This window comes from Nematolebias whitei, chromosome 1 (assembly GCF_014905685.2).
Source record: "Nematolebias whitei isolate Nwh7 chromosome 1, NemWhi1, whole genome shotgun sequence".
Lineage (NCBI taxonomy): Eukaryota > Metazoa > Chordata > Actinopteri > Cyprinodontiformes > Rivulidae > Nematolebias > Nematolebias whitei.
Window position 1 is genome coordinate 55924751 of NC_056498.1, and position 21671 is coordinate 55946421.

The window sequence follows — 21671 nt, forward strand, 5'->3', positions numbered from 1 at the left end:
TAATGAAATATATATATTTAAAGTGTTTTCTGTGGCAACACATTTAATTTATTATGTTCATTATGTGGCTAGGTAAAGTGGTTTTTGATGCTGTTCATTTTCTCACAACTGTAAATTTTGGAAGTTGAAATTAAAAATGTTGTTAATTAAGTGTGTCTTGAATGAAAAATTCCCCCAGTTTAAAAGTATAAAAATTGTATTAACACTATTAAAAAACAGATCTTAAGTATTTATGTTGCACAAATATTTCCATTGCATTAAAGAGAAAAATTTAAGAAAATTATCTAATAAACATGAGGGTTATGAGGGGGTCCCTGAAACTTTTTCTCCCCTGTAAGGGCTCCATGAACCCAAAACGTTAGAGAACCCCTGCATTAAACAACTTAAGAACATCGTCAGCCCAGGCCTATCCATAGGGAGACAGCTCCATAATAGAGGCCAACATTTTTTGGGAAACCCACAGATCACGTGATTCCTGCGAGAATCAGCTAATTCTATATTTCATTCTACATTTCCAAACAACATACAAAAATGTCTTTTTTTGTTACCTGTTGATAGCCGAACCCTCAGCTGGAACTCTTCTCTGCACGGTGAAGGCTGAGTTTGTTTTTGCGAGGACTCGGACACTTTGCTCTCACTGCACGTTTCAGTGATGAGGTTGACAGGCGGTGCTAAAGTGTACGCTGGGAGCTGATATCGATTTCCCAGTTCATCGTAACTCTCTGTGAGGGAGCCTGCAGAGAAAACAACATTCACATAATCACTTCTTTTTCCAAAACTCGCACGATTATTCATATAAAGCTCTTCCTTCTTTTGACCACTGTCAGGAAACGAAGGGAAAAAAGCAACAACGCTTCTCAACGAGAGCATACAAATGTAAAAACGGTGCTTTGCTTCTCTCATAATCGCATAAATCCACTGTCAGTAGTCGTGCAGCTTTGCTATTACATAATTATCCCCGCAGTAATCTCTTACGAATTCATGCACTAGATTCTGCAAAACGCTCTTTCAAATCATTACTACAAGTGATGCATTTGGACAGGAAGTTCTAGGACTTACAGATTATAATCTGGATGTTTTTATGTCTGAAAATGAGTGTAGTTCCTTTTACCATGTGGCAAAGTAATGCAGGCTCCGTCCACTATAGCCTGCGCCAGCTCCAGGTCATTACACTCCATAGCTAAGGCCGCAGCTCGGAGCGCGTCCCAAATCTCCTTCCGTCCATCAAAGGCTGGAGCCGTATCCCAAAACTCATCCCTCTTGCTCCTCAGCTGACCCTCTGTCATCGGATACTCGCTCTTCCACTTTGGTCGCTCCTTCTTGAGAGGCTCATTGCGCACTGTAAAATATAAATATTGAGAAGAGACTGTATTTATTCAGGTTAAAAAAAAAAAAAAAGATTACTTTATGACAATTTAATTAATGATTCATGAGATATTGTGCAATTAGGCAAAGTTTAGTTAAAGATCTCGCGAAAATTATTAGTATTTAAAATATGAGTTGGAGAGCAGACTCAGCTTCTAAAACACCAACTTTTAGGGCAAAAAACTCACTTTTGGGTTTTTAAGGTTCTGTTAATTGTGACAGCATATTGAATTGGTTTGCCTACAGAGCCATAGTTCAAGTTCAAGAATCTTTATTATCCCCGAGGGGCAATCTGTTTCACAGTCAGTAGGTACACAAAACATCTATACTAGACAATACATTAAAATAACAGTGCATAGATCATCACTGTTCATGGTTAATCTGGATCGCTACAGGGATGAATGAGTTTCTCAGTCTGTTCGTTCTACATCTGGGCAGCAGATACTTGTGTCCAGATGGAAGCAACCTGAACTCATCATGGAATGGGTGATCAGGATCTGCCAGAATCAGCCACAATATCAGGTACCAGTAGATGGAAGAAGACCTTCTAAAACAATGTTTAGTAAGTGAATACACTGCCTGACCAAAAAAATAATAATAAGTCGCCACCTGGATTTAACTAAGCAAATAGGAACGAGCCTCCTGTTGGATAATTACTGCATGGGTTATTATATTTCAGCTGGCAACAAGTTATTTAACCCCAACTGGTGAAAATGAGTTGCTTCTCATTTCTTAAACAGCCATGTCAAAAAACACATTGCGTGGTCGTAGAAAAGATGTCAGTTTGTTTGAGAAGGATCAAATCATTGGCATCAAGCAGCGAAAACATCTAAGGAGATTGCAAAAATAAATAAAATTGGGTTAAGAACTGTCCAGCACATTATTAAAAACTGGAAAGATAGTGGGTCTTCAAGGAAGAAATGTGGCCGGAAAAAAATCCTGAATGATCGTGATCGGCAATCACTTAAACTTTTGGTGAAATCAAATCAAAGAATAACAACAGGAGCACTCAGGGCTATGTTTAATAGTGAAAGTAAGAGCATTTCCACACACACAGTGTGAAGGGAACTCAAGGGATTGGGACTGAACAGCTGTGTAGCTTTAAGAAAACCACTACTCAGTGACACTAACTGGGGAAAAAAAGGCTTCAATTTGCTAGGGAGCATAAAGATTGGACTCTGGAGCAATGGAAGAAGGTCATGTGGTCTGATGAGACCAGATTGACCCTGTTCCAGAGTGATGGACGCATCATGGTAAGAAGAGAAGCAGGTGAAGTGATGCACCCATCATGCCTAGTGCCTAGTCATCAATGCAAGATCTTGGTGAAAAATTAATGCAACACTGGATGGAAATAGATCTTGTGACATTGCAGAAATTTATCGAAACTATGCCACAGCGAATGCTGCTGTAATCAAAGCTAAAGGCGGTCCAACGAAATATTAGCGTGTGACCTTTTTTTTGGTGGCAACTGTTTTTTGGCCTGGCAGTGTAGATGGCTCTAAAAACGTTCCCTTGCCTACAGCACCTGTGCAAAGCAGAAAAGCACCAAAATGTTTCTACCATATTTTCCAACGTTTAAGTCGCATCAGTCTAAAAATGTCTAATAAAGTGGAAAAAAAACATAAATAAGTTGCTTCGCCGTATAAGTTGCATCTACTATGCGTCACCGCTGACCACCCAGAAATATGGGCCAGTGTTGTGCCAAAAATCGATTGGCTGCCAAAATGGTGGCCGCGGGAGTGCGCACGGGAGGACTTTAACAACAATTTAACAAGATAACCACCTAAAACCAGTTAATTGTTTGTTCGACTTTATAGTAAAAGTGTGTCTCAGTTGAATTTTTTCTTAATAAATGCACTTTAATGGTCAAATCAGCTGCATTTTGTCTGAGCAACGCAGCAAAATGCAGCTGATTTGACATTTGCTCCAGGAGTTCTGGAGCGAGACTAAATTTTGGTGACTTCTTTTGGCAAGCCAAGTGTCTCATTAATAGCCACTTTTACTTATTAATGAGACACTTTGTATGTCATAATGCTCCAGGGGCCTCTAGTGGCTGCAAATGGTAATATTTAATATTTTTAATGTCAGAATGAACGAAATCGTCAGATCTCAGCCAAAAATTGGGTTATAAATATGAGGAAGAAGACAAATATTAGTTGCTTTGGTGTATAAGTCGCAAATTTATGCAAAAAGGTGCGACTTATATGGCGAAACATACGGTAACGAAGAAAATAACACAAGTGCGTTTTAAGTTAATCAGCATCTCCTTACGAGCGCATATCGGAACATCAAAACAGACGAGCATTAAAAGATTTTTTGTGAAAATTGAAAATTTTACGAAATGTAAAATAAAGTGCAATTTCTTGGGAGAATATTAAAATAAACCAGTTTAACATCAAATTTAGTTTGATTCACTGAGGGTGGGTAATCTGTTATTTACAGACAGAGCTGTGGATTACTGAAGACTAGTAACACAGACTGTACATGTGGATGGAAACACACACACACACCAGCGGATTATAAGCCGTAATCAGGTTCCACATAACAGGATTTATCTGCCTTCAAACCCTCCCAATCTCATTGGCCTTCGGTGGGGAGGCGAGCGCTCTTTGGCCAATGAGAAGCAGAAAACCTCCACAAATTTACCGTCAGCCGCCTGAGGGAAACACAAAGCCACTACAATTCAGACATCACATTTTCAGTTTGTGGTTTTTCTAAAAGCATCTATTTAATCAGATCGCAGCCTGTGATTCCAAAACGACTGGAGTTCACTTTAATCCTTACATAACATTCACTCATGTGACATAACTTTTGACGTTTTAGTCTTGAATATTGAATGTTGTCTTTTGTGACACTGAGGAAAAAGAACATTAGTTTATTTTTACCCGACCCGCAGTACTTCATAACTTTTGGTGACACTGAAAAGGTTATAACAAATGGTATTAAACATCTATACCTTATTATTTTACTAAATTAACTTTTTTTTTTCATAGTTTCCGTGCTCCTTTTTATGCATTTCAGGTTTTAAAAATTATATTTTATTGTAGTAAAAACAAATTTAAATATCACCCAACATTTTATTTTTGTGTTGCAAAAATATTTAAAAAAATCTCCATCCATCCATCCATCCATCCATCCATTTTCTTTACCCGTTTGTTCCATTTTGGGTCACGGGGGTCGCTGGTGCCCATGATCTCCATACATTTACAGTGTAATTCATTTATGGGGTCCTGTTTGTAAAGTCAAAAATTAACAGCAATATTTTTTTGTTTATGCCTTTAATAAGAAAAAATAGGCTTTTTTTTCACAATCAGATTTTCACTATGTTATTCAGACATATATAAATGTCATAGTTCCAAACATTAAATATTTAGTTAGCAAGCTAAATATTTAGTTTACAAACTAAATATTTAACTTGCAAGTTAAATATTTGGTTAGCAAACTAAATATTTAACTCCACACTAAATATTTAACTTGCATGTTAAATATTTAGCTAGCAAGTTAAATATTTATTTAGGAGACTAAATGTTTAGCTTGGAAAACAAATATTTAGGTCCAAGATAAATATTTAGTTAGCAAATTAAATATTTAATTTAGGAATTAAATGTTTAGCTTAGAGATTAAATGTTTAGTTTTGAAAATAAATATTTAGCTTGGAAATTAAATATTTAATTTACACCTACATATTTAGTTCACTTAACTTGGACATAAACATTTAGTTTGTCAACTAAATATTTAGAGTGGAGCTAAATATTTAGCTTTATAACTAAATATTTAACTTTCAAGATAAGTATTTAGTTTGTAAACTAAATATTTAGCTTGTAAATTAAACATTTAGTTTGGAACTATGACATTTGTATGAATAACATGGTGATAATCTGACTGGGGAAAAAAAACTTTTTCTTTCTTATGAAAGGCTAAATAAACCAAAATATTACTGTTAATTTTTGACTGCGTAACTTTACAAACGGCACCCCATAGACAGCAAACTAATTTTATATTTTAATATAAATGTAATAATCAGACTTTTCAGTAATCTGACAACAATCATCACAGTCTTGAGTAACACAATGATGTGTCCAGCTAATATCTGTTTAAATGCCAATCTGTCAAACACAATTTGCATGTTTTTATTAAATGCAGAACAGCTTATATCTTGTTTTAATATGAAAAGGTTAATTTATAAAATATGTACTCTAATATAATCAAGGCACCAAAGCAGGTTGAAACAATGACCTTTACGTGCGAGGCAATTGCTTGAGTTTCAGTTTGGACATCCTTTAAAACGTATATAAAATTATTTTAATGATTAAAAAAATTATATTATCCCCTGTCAGTGCCTTGGATTTTATCACTAATCACTGTTCCTTTCTTTTTAACACATTTTTTACACAAGCTTAGTCCATGTCAAGCTTAGTGACCAAACTACAAAATAAAACTCAACACCACCACAGCAAAACAAATGCTAAATTATCTTTTAACGGGCGTTAGGCTAACTGGTGGACAATTTTAAATCATAAAAACTGTCCTGTTTGGGTCGTGCTTTATTTATTTAGTTAGTTTTGCTGCATATCTTGCAGAATATGCACACTCGATGACATTCAATGACAGCCTGGAGCATCCTGCTGGGATAAATCTGTGAGTCGGACTGTTTGGGTTCACAGGAATCAGTTGTGACTTTGTGTCCTCAACTTTAAGTCGAACTGCAGTCCCTGGAATCTATTAATAGCCACTTCAATAGTTTTTTCTCTCTCTCGTCCTTCGTGTTCAAACAGCCCTGGTGGATGGAAACTACTACTCAGCAGGACTCTATAACAGAACAGGATTTGCAATCTGAAGGGGGGAAAAAACGACTAATTATTGTCGGTTGTAATGTGTGAAATGCTAAAAACACACACACACTGTCAGAAATAATGATCTGACTTTTTGAAGTTATAATTGTCCATCAAAATGACGAGTGACTCAATGAAAAATCTGTAAATCTCTTGTGAGTGTTGATTAAGTTGTACTTTCACTATCATGAATTTATAAGTAGAAATATATAGCAAGAAAACATTTGCACGCTTTAGCTTTACAAATTGTATCCTATTACTGGGACGTATTACTAAAGTGGAATTAATTTGCAGTTTTTCAGTGATACACCACGCAAGACTATTAGAAGCCACTTGGGATTCACAATCTTTTTGCCTACGAGACTGATTTCCAGCTACATATGGCCCTTACTGCCCCCGGATTCGAGTGTTGGCATTGGATAGTATGGCCCAATTCCAGCTTGATTTTTTTGGAATCCAGAGACCTGTGGTTCCATTTGGACCAGTGCTGCAGATTGGACGTGGGCAGACTGCTGGCCTGGGGGGGGGGTGTCACATCACAGAGGAGTCATACTGCCAGTGGCTGCTCCTTACCGCCATTTCCTTCAACTACTTCCATGTGGCTGGTTCTGTGATAGAGAGAGCTCCGATTTTTCTTTGGGAAAATGACAATGACAACACCAGTGCCCTAGAAAAAAGACGAGGTGCAGTTACTGAGCTGAAATTTGTGCGGTCTTGCTACGATGATCTCGCCTACATTGAGGCGGCACTCTGCAGAAAGCAAACAAACAAAAAAAAAACGGGAAATACCGGGCCTGGACCGACTGTGGCCGGTCCAGGCTTTTCAATGCATACTAACCTGAAAAAACCTTCTCCCATACAAATAATATGAGAAATGGGTTTTCTTTCCATTTTTTATTTGGAGAAGTTGGAGTAAAAAAATGTCTCCCTGATAATCTGTTGGAATATCAGATAAACATTACATAAACTAAATATTTATTTTGTTTAAAAATAAAAAAGCAAAATCTGCAAATATTTGTTTTCTTTTTGAAGCATTCATGTCTAGTTTGGTTCTGGAACCATAAACGACCAGCACAAGAAAATGTTCGAGCCTGTTTTAGTCCAAAGTTTTTAGATGTACACACAGATTACACATTTTGTACATATGTATGTAAATATGTACAAAATGTGTAATTTGCATTCACTTTTGTTTAATTTAAAGACTTTTGTTTAATTTAAAGACGTCAGGGGACCGGTGGCGATTGTCCAAAGACCACTTCTGGCCCTCTGGCCATATGTTGCCCACGTGTGGTCAAAAGATTTTCAAACAGAAACTCAAAAGCAAGAACACTTATTAATAAATCCTTCAAATCAGGGTTTGACATGGTAAATGTCTATCTTTTAAATATATAAAAAAAAAAGCTATATTTTTGTCTGAGCAATTAAAACAATAGAACTTAATCTTATAGACAATAAAACAAACAAACAAAAAAAAAACTTATGTTAAAACTAATGTTTAGCTTCATAATATGTTGATGTTTTTCTATATCCAGACCTGGAAAAAAAGATAAAATCCAATCCCATAATTTTCCAGACATTTCACGACCGTTTTCAGCCGTGTGCAAAGTAAACAACAAAACATTTTAAACAACAAACCAACACAATAATTGTAAAACCCTTACAGTCTGATTGTTGATCATCTACAGGACTAAATGTTGCAAAATCAACTATAACCTGCATAAAATAAAACTTTTGTTTTTCCCCTCAGATTAAAATCTATACTTACTTTTCAGCAACATCTTAAGTGGTGCAGTCGGAGCCTGATGGTAGTTACACTCCCTGGAATTAGGAACCCCCATGACTGTTCAGTGTTTCAGGTTTGTCGCGAACCAAACTTCTGCACATCAAAAGTCCTCCGGACACGAGGCACGCCGAGTGACCTCACAGAAAACGTGTCGCGTCTGCGCTCGCTGCAGAACACCTGATCTTGTTTACCACAAAGCCCAGACTCCCATTCGTTGCATAGTTAACTGTTGTTGTAACACATCCCCCGTTGCTTTAAAATGCCAACATCATCGCCACTTTTATGTCTTTCTAGTTAAAAAAAAAATAATCATAACCTCCTCTAAAATACTGCAGGAGCAATTCATGGAAACAAGTTCATTATAGTGAGAGAGTACCTTGAATGTCCTTGCCAGAAGGTAGTCTCTTTACACAAGAGGTCTAATCCTATCAAGTCTATTTAAGGACAGGTTAAAAACACCCAGAGGCAGCATACTAAAGACGTTAACACATTATAAACTCAGCTCAGACTTATTAAAAAAAGGAAAAAACACAGGAGCATCCGTACTTCTGATGTCCCCCAAAAGGTGGAAATCTACAATTTTTTAATAACTCACAAAATGTCAGTGGATGAACTTTATCCGTTCCGAATTGTCCCGCTGTGTAGATTTAGCTCATAATCATCAAAAGGAAAACTCTGCAGCGATTCAGTGGCTCTTTAATATGAAAACTCTCCAGTGCTGCCTTGCTCATAAGCTTATGGACTGAATGGCGTTTATATAATCTGTCCTATGTGAGCAGATCATCAGCACAGATTAGATATGAGACTAAACCAACAGATGAGACATTCAGCACCTGCAGGAACCGGCTTCAGGCCGAGGATGACCTTCACTGAATGGGTCACGTGGAAATATACTTATTAGTTTCTCTTGGCGATGCTACGCAATACATATATACATATAAATGTTAAAGATTCTGACTAAAATATTATATTTTTGTAAAAAAAAAAAAAAGTACTTGATTAATTTTGATTTTTACTATTGTGCAAGACAGATGTAAATGAAAATCCTGTTTGAGTGATTTTTAGACGTTTTTTCTGAACTACACGGCTCTACAGAGGTTTATCCACTGATCCTAGATGGATTTGACGCATGAGGACTGTAAGAATCATTATAAAATGTACAACTAACCAGAAAACTTAAGGGTACTCTGTGTTTGGATGAGTGATTTGTCTCCAACTTACTTGTATTTTTACTTACGAGTGATGACTTATTTTAAAATGAGCAGATAGTTAACTTGGCATATTTCTATAGAAACTGGTTCAAAAATAAGCAAAGTACTAATCTGAACACAGTTTTTTTTTTTTTTACTTTATTTTCTCTAAACTTTGGTTAGGATCTTAACTTGTAAACTTCTGCTGCTTAAGTTTATAATTAAAATGCATGTATTGTTTTTCTCTCTGTGTTCTTGTAGCTTTCTTCTAATACAAGGGGAAAACATGTTATTTTGAGTGCAATGACATTTTAAAAGTTTTGTCTGCTTAATCAAAAAAAAAACCTTTGAGGTTTTGTTTAACTTTTTCCTCAAATGTTGTGTTTAATCTAGAATCTGCAGCAATTCTTTTAAAGTCCTTAACTGCAATCACAATTCATACAGCAGAAGTCTGGCTGTTTTATGCACACTACGTGAGATATTATATAAATAAGTTTGATTTATATTTCATAAAATGGCATGCTACACAAGTCACAGTTTTATCACAAATGTAATTGGTAATAGATAATGCAATCTTCCACCAAAGCAGTAAAAGGCATGGAATGTGTTCTGAAAATATCGGTGCTATTTCACATAATATTGAATTTATTATAATAGTGATAAAGCAGCAACAAGACTAAGCAGCCCTTCTGCAGTTTTAACAGCAACATGCAAAACATTAATTTGTAGAAACACTTGTTTCTGCTTTCATGTTGTAGCAAATCTGTGATTTTTCTTTCCAGCAGAGCAAAGGGGAGCTGTAAGGTCTTCTTACCTCCTCTCTTTTTGCTCCTCGTCGAGCCTCGAGCACTCCCCTGTCCATCCATCCTGCTCCTCCCCACACAGCCCCCCATCACTGTCCCTGCATCCCAACCCAAAGAGAGAAAGTTACAGCCTATCTGACTCCTGCTGGGCATGATTTAGAGTAGAATTTATCCTCATGTGTCACGAGAGTTAAAAATCAAAGAGTGCATGATGAAGCATCAATCCTGTGCACACATCCTCCTCAGGGAGTAAAGTGACAGCTCAGCACTCCTTGTTCCTGTGGGTCAGACAGGCTGCCTGTTTACGTCACGTGTACTGCCAGCTGATGGGGGAGACACGCGCCTGAACATCCTGCCTCTCGTGCTCTGATTTTCCACTCACATGTTGAAAATAATCTATTATTTTCCTGCTATATGTTATTTTATGCACATCATGTTAGACTAAATCAACAGACATCAGTCAGGCGACTTGATGATTAGTCGCAATTTACTATTATATATTTATTTATTTTGCATGAATAGCTTTTACCTACCTGAAATCCATTCTGCTAAATTATGCATCCGTCTGCAGTTTGCTTGCCACATCTGAACTTGGATGGAAGAAAAGATTATCACGTTATCCTGACGTGATAAACAGGGAAAAGTGTGTTTGTGAAGTTCAGCTGGGCTGCTTTTCTCCCGACGCTGCAGAATCTTCAGTTTATGGTTAAATATCCTTTAAAAGAAAGTAATCAAAATCCCCATTTCATCAGTTCAAATTACACGGTGAAAACCGGTGAATCCGTTCTCACAGTAGACTTAAAGCTCCGACTCTCTGCGCATGCGTGAGCTCCTCCTTTCTCAAGAGCGCGCACAATAAAGCTTAAATTCGACAGTAAATGACACTCACAACATAAACTAACACCACTCACACAGTAAATTAACACTCTTAAATATTTAGAGATATATTTGTTTTAAATTGATTTGTAACCATTAAGATACGCCTATCATGCTTCATGCACGCTCCCGAGTCGGGGGCACAAATTTGTTCGGGGATGATTTTCTCTGCGCAACACCGGAAGTTCAGGAAGAGAACCCGGAAACAAAGAAAAAACTCTTTCACAATAAAGTATGAACGCTTTAGAAATAAAGAAACGTCAAGAAATTAGCAAGTCTATACCTTTTTATTTCATTTCTGTTTAAATGGTTTATTTTTTAATTGAAGTGTATGTGGAAAAAAGACAGACTAGACAAATGTCTTGAAATTCTAAGAAAATCTGGTTCCATGAAGGCAAACTTTTTTAAAATAATAATAATAAAAAGGGATGGAAACCTTTACCCAGTCCTGTGTTCCATTTTGCTTAGTTTGTCTTTGTTTTGTTATCTGATTACACATGCGTCTGCCTTACTTTTGTTCTTGCGCCCGCTCCACTGAAGCAGAAAACACACCTTCCTCAGTAATTTTAGCAAACATTTTGATCTTGATTATTTTTATAAAGAGTTAAAGTCCATATTATACTCTAGAATGGAAATGTGCCATCTCAGATTTGCTTTGTTCTGTCAGTAACCAATGCATTTACATTTACACTGGCTTGTGTTGTATCTTTGTCTGAGAACATGTTAATCCTATCCACATTGACATTGACACCTTTTAACCTTCAAAAGTTCAGTCAACACAGAGTAACTTTTCTGCTGATTCACTGAAAGTGCGTACGGACAAGGTAGCATTGTGTGTAGTTGTGCAAGGTAAACACTCAAAAAAAAAAAAAAAAAATAGAAGAATAAAAAAACAATAGCCAACCCTATGATTAACATCAGATGTCTGTTCACGAGGAAAGTAACTCACACACCCTGAGGTATGCTTCATCTCTAGGTGTTGTAGGAAATTTATGCATACATGCTTCATATTCAGACCATAAATTATTTCAATAATATCACACAGAATACAGGCTTAAAATGATTCATAAAAGTAAGCTAAAACTTAAAATGCAACATTTCTGCAAATTACTCAGAACCAACATACTGAAAATGGCAGACAAAAATTACAAAAAAAGTTTTCTGTTTAAAATTACAGATATTTTTTTACAGAGACAAAACTATAAAGTCTAGTCTTTGTAACATCTCTTTAACCTCACAGGTTCTGACAGAGCTTTTTATTTCAAACACTGACATCTGCTGGATAAGTTAATGCTCCTGTATCATCTCGTAAAAGGAAAAAGGAAGGAGATATATGCAGAATGAGAAGGTTAGCATCAAATAAAATATTTTAACATATTTTAATCGCTTTGTTTACCTCACAGCTTTATGTTACCATTTTTAAGCAAACAACACAACCAGCAGTTCACTAAGGGCCGAATATAAAGTGCTTAATTTATAAAAAATATATAAAAAGGTTTTATTTTGGTAATCTGGTTGCAAAAGAATCACTTACAAAAATGATTGACATGTATTTCAAATAATTAACATCTTATCTGGAAGAATAACTACCTAATTTCTCAGCTGTTTCAATTTTAGTGCTGCAATTCTGACTCAATAAATAAGTTAGATCTAGTGTGTGTTTTATTTAATCCCTTTTTAGCCACTTGTTTTTGGATCTGTCTGCTTAGCTATGACATAACAGTGAATTGGATTTTATCTCCTTAGTAAAAAGGAGCTAAAATGAGTAGAAAATGCTGAAAAATAGTCAACAGTTAATTATAGTCACATGTACATTTTCAAAATCCTGAGTGTTAATCGTGTTATACCAGATGTGTTGCGCCTTTGTGTTCCACTGTAAAAAAAATAAACCCAAAAAGAAGTTGTTTGAAAAAGATTTCAAGTAATAACAAAAATATTTAATATCAACTTAAAAATGCAGATAAATAACCTTAACAAGATGACGTTTTCTTTTGCTTAATTTGTTAACCGTATGATATTCTTAGACTACAGAGTATAAATAAACAAGGAAATCGGATATATTGAAATTCACCACTGTGCTCATATATATTCTTCTATATTTTGTTTTGTTCTTAAATAAAAATTTAAAAAATCTGAATGGGCAAAAAATGTAAAAAATAAAATAAAATCAACACGCTTAAAAAATCTTTACACATTTAACAGTTCAGTCAATATACAGGTGTAAAAAAAAAAAACTAAGTTATGATGCAACGATTTTCTGAGTCAAGTTAAACCAGCTTGCAAGGGAAAGTAATACCCAGCAGAAAGCAAACCATTTCAAAAACATTATCTTTCTGAAAACTAGTTCTATATTCTGCAGAGCCATAACTGAAGTTCTTTGAGGTATTAGGTGATATTATGCCGTGTCTTCAGAAATATGGAGCCGTCGAGCAAGAATCCGTTAAGCCAAACCAGATAAAAAAACAGGTTAATCGCACAATCAGGCTACAAGTTTGTCTCCTGTCATACAGGTATTGAATCATTTTTAACCAGAAAGAAGTCCCACGTCAAACCATCACCTTGTGGGGGGTGTCCGGAGGGAAGGAGAACACGTGTCACCCAGTGACTACACACACACACACACACAAAAAAGTACACGTTACAAAAGGAACACTGGTTCAAATGATGCATGAATACCTGTAGAAATCTGTGCAAACATCAGAGAAACACACCTTCTTTTCTCCACCCCTAAGAAGATTTTCCAGTTGTTCAGCCTGCCATGGTTAAAAGGGTTTTTGTAAACCTGGCAAAACAATTAAAGAAAAGGAGCAATTAAAAAAAAAACAATAGTAAGTGACCATTTTTCAAGGGTATTTGTCTATATGTCTTAATGTCCTGATGCAGAGTGAGTTTGTTTCAGGCTCAAAAAGTCTTTTGGATAAAAGATGAATGTTTCAACAAAGAAGAATCTGTTCATAAGACCTGACTCAACCTTGTTAGATATGTCTTAATGTTAGGATATAAACTAAAACAGATTTAAAGATATATATATATATATATATTTAAATTACATAGTAAGGAATAGAAGAGATTAATTTTGGTACCAGATTTGGTTTTGGATTTTCTTTAATTCTAACAAAAATGAACTGCTAAGTTTTTTTGTTTTTCACATTTCCTTTATCTAAACACTCACCTTCCCCCATTTGGCCATCATTCGGTTTGTTTCCTTCCTATTAATGTGTTTTTCAATGCTGGTCTCCCCTCTGGATATGAGAAACGCGTGCCAAATGGTTAACGCTCCCAGTGCCACTCCCACTGTGCTACAAGAAGAAAGCACATTTCGTTTCAATGACGGTCAAGTCAGTCAGTGTAAACAAACCTTTTATAATTCTGATAAACTACGGTACATGTGGAACTTGTAGAAGAAAAATCACTGAACCTTCTAGTTTTGCACGAATCAAAAGTGTACTGGTTGTTCTGGCTCATTTGATGAGATTATGAGAAGGCAAAACTGCTTTTAGAAGTTAATCATCTTTACTTGTGGGACATTATAATCTATTAAATAACTTTTTTAAATGATGCATTTTTATGGTAAAACCTAGAATTTATATTTCTGAGTATAACTATTATGTCTTTTTTCAATGTAAACACACAGCTTACACACATTGGAGTGATCTGTAGAATTGACTAATAATGGGTGATACTAGATGTGGCAAATAAAATAAGCGTCTTACCTGGTGAGCACCCACATATAGATGATACTCTTATGAAACATCTTTTCTTTAAAGGTGTATGGAGGAGCAGGTGTCTGAAAGTTGGGCTTGACATAAAAAAAAAAAAGGAAACATTAAATCACAAAAACAGATACCACTAACTTAATCAAGCCGTTGATGGTTTGACGTTAAGAAGATACCTGCCCAGATGGGAGAAGACCAATAAGAAGTCCCATCCCTTTTACAGGAATGCCTGGCTTTTCTGAATCCAAATGCTTAAAGTGCTGAAGGAGCAGCCCACGTACACAAACCCCAGTTTGAAAGACAGAAACAAGGAAGTGCCAGTAAAAAATTAGCCACATGGAAAATAAAAGTACCGCACATGCAGAATTAAAGATAACGACAGGGTCACACACAGACATCAGCAGTCCAACTATCTCACCTCGAGAGCGTTATATGCATCAAGGAAAATGTTTCTGCCACTGATGCTGCAATAGACACAGCCCAAGGTCATGAAGAGGCAAAAAGAGAAGAAGTAACGATGATTAAAATGACCCACGCAGTTATTCAGCCAGGCTGAGATGCTAATGTTAGGGAAAACTTGCAACATTCTTTTGTAAAGTTACAAAACACATTTTCTGACAGAGATCATAAAACCAAATGAGATATTTGATGCATAAAAAGATACGGCAATGATGGTCCATCTTTAGAATGCACCTGCAAAGACGAAACAAAAAAAAAAAAAGTATTTTAAGTGGTTTTAATCTGACTGAGAATTCAACATTTTATACGAGTCAAACAAGACCTGGAGCTAACAAAATATGTTCCATCTAAAATAATTTTGGCTGTGATCATGCATAAATGATTCAAAATAAAAATATATAAATGAAAGAAGTGCCAGGACAGAAAAGAAACTCCATTTACTCACCTGTTACAAATACCACAGTGGTGTGTTCTTGCTGGTTTGGGCGTGATGCACTTTTTACAGACCGACACAAATGGCCTGTCGTTTTTTTCCTGAAATAAGAGATTTTTGGCATCTTAAAAAAATATATAGCAGCAAAAATAAAGCCATTCGTGACTCAGCTGTGGTTATCTTACTGTAGGGGGATATCCAGGGGAAGTCTTGGCAGCTTTGTAGTAATGAAAAGCGATCATGATGAGGTTCCAGTTTCCATAACACACATGCCAAACAATCCACGCCGGGTGGTAAGTGGCCAAGGCGAGAGGCAGAAGCGCTACATAGGCTATCACCACAACGGAACTGGTCAGTATCACCACCAGACAAACAAATACCTTACAGCAAAAAGAAAAGAAAAACATAAAATAATCAAACCCCAAGGAAATTATTTGCATAGTTTTAAAATATATCAACTTAAATTGAAAGATACTCATTGCAATATCATAAAAACCAGTATAAAAATTATAAAGTAGGATACAAAATATGCAGTTGTCTCTCCGTGTCCTTAAAATGTTGTAAGCTAAGTTAGTGAATGACTCCCATCGACCACATACATGACAATAATGGCGGTATCACTGAAAAAGTTGTGTGGGTATGTTTTACACTAATATTTATTAAGTAAAGCAATAATTATTACTTACTTATTAAGTAAGTACGTAATAATTATTACTTCAGCCGGTCGAAGCAGATGGCCGCTTGTCCTGCTAAAGGTTTCTTCCTCATGAGGGAGTTTTCCTTTCCACTGTCGCCTTCATGCTCAAAATGAGAGTTCTGCGATGGAGTTAAATTCAAAGCAGTCTTCTCCTCAGATAAATAGTGTTAACTTATTATTTTTATATATAAACGTTTCTGTTCAGTGCCCTGAGACGACTTCTGTTGTGACTCGGCGCTACATAAATAAACTCAATTGAGCTGAATAAGTTTGTGCAGAAGCATAAACTCACCAAGCCAAACCAGCGGGTGACATAATCCACTGTCACAAACACTGGTTCAAAAACTGAGTCAAAAACTACATCAGAGTCTGTGAGGGAATTGAAGCAAAGCGATTGAACCAGTAGTTTCACGTAAGCCCATATTCTCCTGATGCACACGGGCCGTCTGATCCTTCCTCGCCTGCAACCCAACTGCGAGCGCACACAGCGCAGCAGGTGGAGTGCTGAGCACCGCATCCTGCATCTGTAGTAAGATCGTAACTGCAGAGAAAAGAGACAGTGACAAGGTCATAAAACTTGTTCCACAAATAACTATCTTGCTAATAAACCGAAAACAAGTTGCATATACAAGATAAATTGGAAAACATAACAATATAATTTATTTAATTATTCGTTGGTCTGTTAAAAAAAAAAAAATCATGGAAATTGCAGTGTAAAATGTTGATCACCAACAATCCAAACCCCGAGGTTATTCTTTTGCGCTTTCAATGCGTGCATCATTTTTGCACGTACAACTTAAGGGGAATTTCTTCCTCAAGGACAAAGATAAGATCTGATTTTGACGCCAAAATTATGCTTGGATTTTTGCTTGAGGGGTTTGAATAAGAAGCATATTATCAGACTTGTCATAGGTTGAGGTTGAGTTTGGTTCACTCTCAATATTGAATTTCTGCAACAACAACAACAAAAAATAAAAAATACAGACGTTTTACTGCCTTGACACCCAAACATAAACTCATGATGGAATGTGCAATGGAAAAAAAAACAAAAAAACTTGGTGTACTCAAGTGCAGTCAACAGTAAAATAAAGATAATCAAGCAAATATCTGTTAATGCCAAGCTAAAAATGTGCAGCCTTGTTTTGCTGCATTCCTGACAGGGAGGAGTTTGGGTGGAGGTTCTTGTATTTCCATGAGATGGGTGGAACAGTGGTCTGAAGTGGAGTTAATTTTTGTATAGCACTATTTTGGTTCACTTCATCGATAAATTAAAATATATTCAATAATAACTATAACGCAAATCTAACGTCGCCCCACGAAAACACAGTAAAACAGTTGATGACTCACGTTGTTAGATAGTCTGATAGAAACATAACACTCCCAAATCCCTTTTGTCCTGATGTCACATTGCTCCAGGTAGACTTAGCGCTGCGGCTAATGTCATATGTTGATAATAATTTGAATGGAATTGATAATACTCACTTGTCTACGGAGACGAGAAATCCGTCGATGTCCCCAGTTGTTTCGACATTTTCAAATTAAAGCCAACACGGGATTATTCCTGGGTGATTTGAGAGGAGGAGCAGGCGACCTGTTAGTCAAAAGATCCGTATCCAGACCTGGAGTTAACGCGCATGCGCTGGATGAGTGAGATGCATCATGGTAGTCCGAGTCAGGAATTAAATATAATTACTGCAACCAGTTATGTTTTTCTACCAAAAACAGATCAATATATAATTTAGCCATTTTATAATATATATATACCCAAATATATGTATAATAACTATGTTTAAACGCTAAACATAAATGTAAAGTGGGTCATGAATATTTTTCAGAATTGTGGGATTTGAAGTTCTTCCACGAATAGCCATGCTACGCCGTTTATGGCTAGCGTTAGCGACAGCGAGGTCAACGTGGGGAACCTTCCAACCTCAAACTAGCTTGGTTTGGTGGTATCAGTCATCATGTCGTTTTGTTTTAACTTTGACCTTCCAGCACAAACAACAACCCACGACGAAGAGGATGGAAATAAACAAGAAAACGGAAAGAAAGATAATGATGCTGAATGTGTGAGTAACAGTTGTCAAGAAGTTCTTGGGCTAATTTTGCATTGACGTTGGTCTTCATAGTTTATATGTCGTAAATACAAAAAGAGTTTCCCTAAGTCTTTGTAAACCATCCCAGGGAACTATTCTGTCAACCTAAAGAATTGTTTGCTATTCGTTTTATTTAAATATATTCACATCCAAACAGTTTATCCCAATTTATTTGTTAAAACCATAAACTTCAATGACAAAGATAGTCAAGTATAAATGACTTGATTCAACTTGTTGATAACACACACAAGATTTCTAAACAAGCAACAGAAACATTGGAAAAATTTAATTCCTTACACATAGTTTTAATGTTAATCAGTAGATCTAACATACACTGTGCCAAATTTACTTTTAATTCTTGGGGTTACAACAAAAACAGTCTTGACTATTTTAAAATAAGTGAAGATGCATATTTTTAAATTCTCTTAAATGCTTTTATTAAACCAAATATGTACGTAAATATGTATGTCAACAAAATTGGCAACCTGAGGAGACAAATTTATTTTTATACAAACTAACGTTTCAGATTTTGAGAACTTAAATTAACACTAAAAAAAAATGTTGATTAAAAACATCTATATGTATTATATCGGTTCTTTACTTTTTTTTGTTTGTTTGAGTTTAAAAAATACTTATTCTAAAGTATCTATTATGCATTTACTAAATTTTGCATATGGAAACTGCAACCTAAATAGTGACTTATTATTTGTGTTATCTAATTAAATAATCAGTTATATATATAAGTTATCACTATTTAGCATTTTTAACTAAATTAAACATTTAATATTAGCTATACTGTTTGAATTAAATCTATCCCCGGATCAGGAGAAGAAGAAGAAGAAGGCAGTAAAGCTGATAAATTATAGCTATGTGCTCAGTGCTTCCACAAGAGAGCGTCAGTTCATAATCTTTTGACTTGTCAGTGCAAAGCTTACAAGTAGACATGAGATGTGATTGACTCCACTGTACAGAGACATGTTACAAACCCTTAGCATTATTTGCCTTGGAATTGTTCCTTTTCTGTGGGTGTGACAAACATAATTTGTTAATTAATAGTGTTTAAGTCACACAGTGAATCACATGGCTGATGTATTGATGTGCAGCGGTGTGATGATTAAATCCACACACCAACCAATCAGCCAGCATTGCGTCTAGAAGAAAAATAATACCTACATATTAAAATTAAGTAGCTTGTTTTAATTATGTTTACCTGTTAGAACATGTAGATTGTTCTCAATGTTAGTGGGGGTTTTTTCCACAACCTTTTATGTCACTTTCTTTTGTCACTAAATTATGGAGCCAATATCAGTTTTAACGTAGTTATCTGAAGCTTTATAACCATGTTTTAACATTACCACAAGAATTATAGAATGCATTGAATTTTGTAAACATGTTCACGTTATATTATGTTCATGTTATGTTCATATGTTCTTATGTATTATGTATTAGTTTTAATATTTTTTTAAACTTGTCTTTTTTTTTTTAACTGAATTCTATTAGGTTATTCACATAAAGTTTCCATGATGATACTTGTGTATTGTCCATCATTTTAATTTTACAAAAGTTTTTTTTTTATTGAATGTTTTTATTTAGGGCTGTACCGATTGCAGTTTTCTGGCCGATCACCGATTTCAAAAAAGTCTGACCTGCTGATTCCAATTTTGGCCGATACCGATTTTGTTTCATAAGCGACACTGTCATGTGTTATAAGTCACAATGCACCTTTAATTTTACAATATTATTTTATTGAAAAACATACCCTTGAACAATACAAACTTGTTTTAACTGACCATGAGGTTGTGCTCTGAAATATAAATGAAGTTCAGACAATTGTTGTTAAAACTAAAAAAATCTGTAAAATCAGTTTCTCATAGTATCGACCGATTTCCCAAAATTAAGGAAATTAGGGCGGTGCACCCCTATTTTTATTACTTGAAAACTAGCTGTTTTTATCCAGAGACACCATGGGTCATCTTTCTTTAATTTATGCCTTGATGTACCACTGTGTTATCCCATTCTAGCTCAGAAAGGTAAATGGTGGCTTTAGACTAAATCTTTTATTTAGCTATCACTATATTTTTTTACATATATGGTATTTAAGGTTGAATATAGGCATGCTGGATGAATACAGTGATGACACTGTAGAGGTTTAGTTCCAATTAGACTGGAACTCTACAATTCACTATCCTTGCAATCGTCAAATACTAGGTTTTTATGTTTCTCAAACTACTGTGTTGATGTCTGATTTTAACTGCAAAGCTGAATTTCATTCAAGTCTTCATGACCTCAGACTAAAATTGCGCTTATTGTTGATTATGTTGTTCTCTAACCATTTATACTTCTTTCTTTTTGCAGACAGAAGATAGTAACAAAACAGCAAGGCCGGTTAAAGAGGCCAAAAAGCACCTTCCACCATCTGACCCACACTTCCTCCTCATGAATGTTGTTTTTGAAACAGTTACCATCGGAACTCTTCCTCCTCTGCACTTCCTCAATGAGACCGTCTTTGAAAGGACAGCCCCGGAGAGAGAGGACAAGGAGAAAATTCTTTCTCACAGTGCAGAGCAGAAGTCTGACCTCATCTCTGGCTTGTACGAGGGAGGCCTGAAGGTGTGGGAGTGCACTTATGACCTTCTGGAACTGATTGAGAAAGATGGAGAGACATTTAGGGGAAAGGCAGTTTTGGATTTGGGCTGTGGAGCAGGTCTGTTGGGAATTCTGGCTCTAAAGAGAGGAGCCAGGCAGGTTTACTTCCAAGATTATAATGGTACAGTCATTGAACAGCTCACAGTTCCAAATGTATTGCTAAACCTTCAAGAGGATGATGAGGTGGACAGCGACAATGACCAAAAAGGGAAGGACGAGGGAAAAATCCAAGTGAAAGAGGATCGGAAAAAGGATGAAAAAAAGGATGGCAGCCCACTTCCTAAAAAAAGTGCTATGGACCTTTCCCAGCATCCGTTACTCAAGAAATGTCGTTTCTTTTCTGGTGACTGGAGAACCTTTCATCCTTTGGTTCTCAAGGTTGACTCACAGCCCAAATTTGACATAATATTGACCTCAGAGACTATCTACAACACTGAGTACTACCCAGCTCTGCATGAGACCCTCCACAAGCTGCTGGCGCCTGATGGTCTGGTCTACCTCGCCACCAAATCACACTACTTTGGTGTTGGTGGTGGGCTACATCTCTTTGAAACATTTGTGGAGCAGAGGGGAATTTTCTCTCTGGATCACTTGTGGGACGGAGAAGATGGCCTCCAGAGACATGTAGTAGAGCTGCATTTCAAAAAGCCAAAGGACACCTGATCAAGGACTGTCTGGGACTCTATGTTGAAACTGATGTATTGATGAGCTAGTGTTTGTTCATTCATGTAACAAATGATCGCTAAAGTCTTAAAACAAGGAAAAATTGTAATAA

The 21671-nt window shown here is 36.0% G+C and overlaps 3 protein-coding genes across 5 annotated transcripts in view; 1 reads left to right on the forward strand and 2 right to left on the reverse strand.

Annotated features, from left to right (window-relative positions):
• Window positions 1-10588, reverse strand: part of ubtd1a (ubiquitin domain containing 1a) — a 12076-nt gene extending 1488 nt beyond the window's left edge. The window contains exons 1-4 of one of the 3 annotated variants that reach the window (XM_037679131.1): window positions 10507-10588; window positions 9985-10071; window positions 1112-1339; window positions 549-734 (exon numbers count right to left, since the gene is read on the reverse strand). In XM_037679131.1, the coding sequence (XP_037535059.1) occupies window positions 549-734; window positions 1112-1339; window positions 9985-10071; window positions 10507-10558 (553 nt within the window). In that variant the 5' untranslated portion in view covers window positions 10559-10588. Of the gene's footprint in view, window positions 1-548; window positions 735-1111; window positions 1340-7962; window positions 8169-9984; window positions 10100-10506 lie in introns of those variants that run through there. The other 2 variants (XM_037679125.1, XM_037679117.1) reach the window with 2 other exon arrangements.
• Window positions 10589-13254: 2666 nt separating this feature from the next.
• zdhhc16a (zinc finger DHHC-type palmitoyltransferase 16a) lies at window positions 13255-17641 on the reverse strand. The gene is made up of 11 exons (XM_037679020.1): window positions 17637-17641; window positions 16447-16695; window positions 15643-15837; window positions 15470-15558; window positions 15230-15258; window positions 14984-15117; window positions 14742-14825; window positions 14563-14648; window positions 14022-14148; window positions 13561-13631; window positions 13255-13454 (listed from the first exon to the last, which is right to left on the reverse strand). The coding sequence occupies exons 2-11, from the start codon at window positions 16669-16671 to the stop codon at window positions 13352-13354; spliced, it is 1143 nt and encodes a 380-aa protein (XP_037534948.1). The 5' UTR covers window positions 16672-16695; window positions 17637-17641; the 3' UTR covers window positions 13255-13351.
• A 379-nt stretch (window positions 17642-18020) lies between these two features.
• mettl18 (methyltransferase like 18) lies at window positions 18021-21599 on the forward strand. The gene is made up of 2 exons (XM_037679031.1): window positions 18021-18223; window positions 20606-21599. Exons 1-2 carry the CDS (start codon window positions 18119-18121, stop codon window positions 21557-21559), a joined length of 1059 nt encoding a protein of 352 aa, XP_037534959.1. The 5' UTR covers window positions 18021-18118; the 3' UTR covers window positions 21560-21599.
• The last annotated feature ends 72 nt before the right edge of the window (window positions 21600-21671 follow it).